The sequence below is a fragment of the Raphanus sativus genome, unplaced genomic scaffold (assembly GCF_000801105.2).
Source record: "Raphanus sativus cultivar WK10039 unplaced genomic scaffold, ASM80110v3 Scaffold0274, whole genome shotgun sequence".
Lineage (NCBI taxonomy): Eukaryota > Viridiplantae > Streptophyta > Magnoliopsida > Brassicales > Brassicaceae > Raphanus > Raphanus sativus.
In genome coordinates, this window is record NW_026615594.1 from 42,939 (window position 1) to 48,241 (window position 5,303).

The 5,303-nt window shown below is 28.0% G+C and overlaps 1 protein-coding gene across 1 annotated transcript; it reads right to left on the bottom strand.

Annotated features, from left to right (window-relative positions):
• Window positions 1-2,610: 2,610 nt before the first annotated feature.
• LOC130501742 (F-box/LRR-repeat protein At4g14103-like) lies at window positions 2,611-4,224 on the bottom strand. Its single transcript, XM_056996573.1, has 3 exons — window positions 3,265-4,224; window positions 3,031-3,171; window positions 2,611-2,961 (listed from the first exon to the last, which is right to left on the bottom strand). Exons 1-3 carry the CDS (start codon window positions 4,222-4,224, stop codon window positions 2,611-2,613), a joined length of 1,452 nt encoding a protein of 483 aa, XP_056852553.1.
• Between the last annotated feature and the right edge of the window lie 1,079 nt (window positions 4,225-5,303).

The following is a 5,303-nucleotide window of genomic DNA, read 5'->3' on the forward strand; positions in this document are numbered from 1 at the left end:
ACTTTAGAAAAAAATGATAATATTTTCAAAAGAATAAAAAACGAAATTAGTATATCATCTATAATTAAAGTAATAAAATAAGTATTAACATTTGACAAGTTACATAAAAATAATTTTTTTATAAAATAGAAATTAAAAGTAAAATAGTAATATTAACAAATGTATTACATTATCAATTTTGTATAATAAATCTAAAGTACATTTTTGCAAAAATAAAATAATAATTAATGTTCAAATAGTTAAAGTAACAAAAATATTTGAAAACATTTACATGTATAATACAAGAAATTTCCTAATATCATTTAAATTACATAAAGTGTTATTGAGACTATTCTACACTATATAAAAGTTGCATCTAAAAACATTACCAATGTATAAAAAAAATTCTAATATCATTTTTAACTACAGAAATTATTAGTTTGATTATATGTAATTGTCAAAATTTCTAATATCATTAATCCAAAGTATGACAATTAGTTATAATAATTTATTATTTGTAAATATGTTAATATTTTCTAAAGAATAAAAAACTAAATTAGTATTAACACTTGACAAGTTACTTTAAAATACTAACATTTATAATAAAAATTAAAAATAAAATATTAACATTAACAAAGTAGCATGTTAGCAATTTTGTATAATAAATCCAAAGTATATTTATGTAAATTATTGTTAAAATAGTTAAAGTAACAAAAATATTTAAAAACATTTCCTAATATCATTTAAATTATATAAACTATTAGTGTGATTATTCTATACTATAAAAGTTGCATCTAAAAACATTAGCAATGTATAAAACAAAAAGTTCTGATATCATTTCAACTACAAAAATTATTAGTGTGATTATATGTAATTGTCAAAATTTCTAATATCATTAAATAATTTATAATATATAAATTTAATGTTATAACTTATAAGCTATTTAGTTTTTCTACGTTCGATTTAAAACCATCAATCAAACATATCAAATTATTGCAAAATTTATTTTTTATAAAATATTAAAATTTATAATTCTGGACTATATATATAAAATTTAAGTTTATAAACCGTTGAGGGTGTTCAGATAAGATTTAAAACAATTAATCAAAAAAAAAATAAAGATACAATGACTATTTTATCTTATTTGTTTGAAAAATCAAACTAAAATTATTTACTTTACCATAAAATTATATTTATTTTTATATAAGATTTATTTTAGGAAAATTTTCAGTTACACAAGATTTACTACAGTCAAATATAATTAATTAGTTCAAGTAGAGAATAAACCTAATACTATAGATTATTTATATTATTTATATTATTATTTCAGCAGATAAAATTACTTAACATTAGTAAAAGTTCAGTATATTATTTTCACTATAAAATATCCTACAAAAATATTTAACATTAGTTAAACCTCACCAAAGTAAAAAATGATTTAAGTTTTAAACTAAATTTTATATATATATATATATATATATATATATATAATAATTAAGTAAAAGTTTCTCAAGTATTTCTGTACACACAATATATATACATAATCACACATTTATTGTAAAAACAATAAAGTACAAAGAAAACTTAAATATTATGGCGGTAGATAAAGTATTCATAGTTTTTATAGCAGTGTATATGCATCGAGCAGTCTATATAATATTAAAAGCTAAAAATTCATATATTTTATAAAAAAATATAAATACATTAATAATAGCAATCATAATTCTATAACACAAATAAATAGCTATTAGTTATTCTAAAATTATAAATTTATTCAGTATATATATAAATATATAAGAAAAACAGTTAATATTTTAATTGTGCTCATAATGTAAAATTTGCATAAAACAATATTAAAAGTATTACAAAATTAAATTAATTATTAAATCAAACTCGCGCGTAGCGCGAGTACAAAATCTAGTAGAACATAAAACATATGAAATTAGTGTAATGGGACATAGTTATCATTTTTTGGCCTAAAAACTAATTTTCCCTTTATTTATTCACCTTTTCAAAAAAAATTAAAACATTATTTTAATATAACTTTTACAGTTACGCTTGCAAAGAAAAATAGAAAATAGAAGAAAATGCTATTGGGATAACATGTCTGAGTTTTTGGGTATTCTGGCAAATCATTTTGAAACACTAATAAATATCAAAGAAATCCGACCAAACTTTTTCTATAACATGTTACCTTTATTAATATCAAAGAGGTTTGACATAGTACAAAAATCGAAACAAACTAAATACATTTTTAAGTTGAATATGATAATATAAAAGTTATGACACAATTTTCCTAACTCTTTAACTTTATTATAACCGAACTAATTAACAACTAAGTCTTATGTAAAAAAATTGAACAGTGCGCACACTTTCGTTATCCAACAAAAAATATTGAACTCCGAGCAGTTTTCCTTGTAGAAGAGATAACTATTAATGTTTTTTTTTTCTGTAAAGTAACTGCATTGACAAGTTAGGTCTCTTGTCTGCATTGCATTTCACAAGTATAGTTACCCGAACATGAGAACTGAAGCAACAAAAACATGAAGTTAACATTGTTGGCGAAAGGACAAAGCCTAAAAAGCAGGTCTTTATATAACAAAAAATAAAGCATAAACAAGAGAAGATCATTTAAGCTACAACCAAAGCTTGGGGAGTGTTATCAGAGATTAGTTGGACAATGCAGATGGACGAAGCTACTGTTGATATTACCCTCTTAAGTTGCCTTGAAACGTGAGTCACATCTTCTACAGTCCATGCAGTATGGTGCAGTATAATTTTTTCAAGATTAGGCATTGTCTCCAAGAAATACTTGATCTGCTCAATCTGGCTCTCCATGTTACCATAGTAATCACCCACCCTAAATATCTTTAATACCTTCACCGTACTTGAAGATAGGCAACTAAAAATCTCCTCTTCCTCAACGAAAAGTTGGCAGAAACACAGATCACCCCAACTGTCCGTCGCTTTGTTGACGAGTCCCTGGGAAAATATCTCAGGTATAAAGAAACACAGAAAAAAATAGGCATTTAAAAGTAGCTATTTTCATACTTGAAAGACAAGAGTCTCCAGATTTGGAGAGTTGTTGAGTAGATCCATCAATGGTTTCCACCCTACTCTAGGGCTACTCTCGATAGTTAACTCAGTCAAGTTGTTGAATAGTGGTATTGTTTTACAACAGCATGTAAGTACCTGAAACAAATCAAGAGCAACATGACTATTCGCAATTTTATAGTTAACTGAAATCATAAAAGCAAGAACGATTAAGAGTAATGAAATACAAACCTCAAGAGTGTCAGCATATAGATAAAGGATATGCACACTGCGTATTCCCATGATGAAATCTGTTGCGTTACCGACCTTCTTGTTAGCCTTGGAGTAATTAATCTGTTGTAAATCTGAAAAGCTAGCCTCATCCAAAAAGTGCGCCTTTCCATATTGCTTGTATGACATTCGAAGACAGATACGGGCTTCAACAAGCGAACAGAGATTCACAATCGGATACGCGTCGGCGATTGTATCAGTAAAATTCAAGTAGACAAGGTTGGGAGTGTCAATTGACACACTCTTTGCATTAGTATCAATCTCGCCCCAGCAAAATGTTAGTCTCTTGAGAGTTGTGATAGACACAGATGAAAAATTCCATAGTAACCAAGATATATCATACATAACTAGTTCCTCAAGCATGTGACAACCGGAAAGTAGCTTAGCAAGCCCAATACCATGATTTTCATAACCTGCCTGAAGAAACAGAGTCTTAAGCTTTGGAAGATATACATCTTGGTTGTCATCAAGTTTAATGTTGGCGCCATATCCAGACTTTAGTTTAAGCCTAACTAATGTCTCGCTTAAGAAAATCTTTGAAGGAAGCAGAGATTCCGATTGCAAATCCACAAACAGATTAAGATCCGAGACACCACGTCTCAACACATTGAGAATCCAGGTAAATATACGGATTGGAACAACAGGATTATCGCGATCATCATCTTTGATAATTAAAGAAAACTTGTGTACAGGAGAATTGCCTTGCAAAGCCAATACTCTATCCACGAAATTTATAAAACTTGTAGAAACCTTGTGGTTATCAAAAACAAGATTAGGGTTACAAGCAAAGAGATAGCGCCATTTTCTGGAGAGAAGTGATGTAGAAGCAGCGGTTTTCATGGGAAGAAATGACAAGATGTGAGAGTGAAGTTCATCAGGTAAACCGCTGAATATATCAAACCCTATCTTTTTCCCAACCATTTGAGTTACAGCACCTGAAGAAAACAATAACTAATTATACACAATTTCAGCTTTCTTACGTCTGGTATTTATTTCAAACAAGACGATACAGGAAACTTACTATGGATATGGGAAGATCAAAAACACTATTTGATTCTTGTGGTTGGAGTTGAAAGGTCTTGGCTACTATATTTGTAGTACGATAGTGAAGAAGCCGGATGGTCGGAGTTTTAAGGTCGGCCCTTGTTTCAAAGATTCTCGGGAAGCAGGATTTTGGTCTTGAACTGAGACCATATTGAATGGGAATTAATAGCTATTCCACCTGTTTTGGCGGTTTATGGTATGGGCCTAGGCCTAGTAATTTCGAAATGACAAAATGAATATTTATTGGGCTGACATCGGTATATCCCTTAAACTATAGGTTCTCTATCTAATTACCCGTATACTTTATGTTCATCACTACACCACCTAAGTTACCAAGACTTATCACTAAACTACACAGTATTTTTCACTTCTAATTATTTCCACTAGACCTAAACCAGACCGAAACTCACATTTACCAGAATGATTCTTATATTCTATATCCAAAATAACCACATCGATCCGGAACCAAACGAATAATTAAATATATAAAAATATTGGTTATATATACATATAACACACTAAATATATATATATATATATATATATATATATATTTATTTATAATTAAAAATCTATTAAGTATCCCGAAAAAAATAAAAAATAAATATTATAGATTATTCCAAAAATTTTAAAAAAATCTGAAATATCTGAGATTTTTATCCCAAAACATTCTAATTATTTTATATTTTATCTAAAATATCCGATAGTATACCAAACAACCCGAAATAACTAAACCAGAAGTATATGGAAAACTGGATTTTTTGGATATTTTTATCCCTAGTTTTATTTCATAACCAAACCCGAAACCATTCGAATTCGAAACCAAACCAGACTAAACCAAGTAGTAAATGGATCCTCCAACCCTTTATCAAAACTACTCGATACCCAAAATATCCGAACCGAAATCAAACCGATAACGAAATACCCAAACCTAATTTCCACATATGTAATTGATT

Bases quoted from the DNA above. Each gene is read 5' to 3' on its own strand.
- LOC130501742 (XM_056996573.1), bottom strand. From the start codon at position 4,224: ATGGTTGGGAAAAAGATAGGGTTTGATATATTCAGCGGTTTACCTGAT. The intron at 3,172-3,264 runs GTTTGTATTTCA...GATTTGTTTCAG, and splicing joins TATATGCTGACACTCTTGAG to GTACTTACATGCTGTTGTAA. The intron at 2,962-3,030 runs GTATGAAAATAG...ATATTTTCCCAG, and splicing joins TGGAGACTCTTGTCTTTCAA to GGACTCGTCAACAAAGCGAC.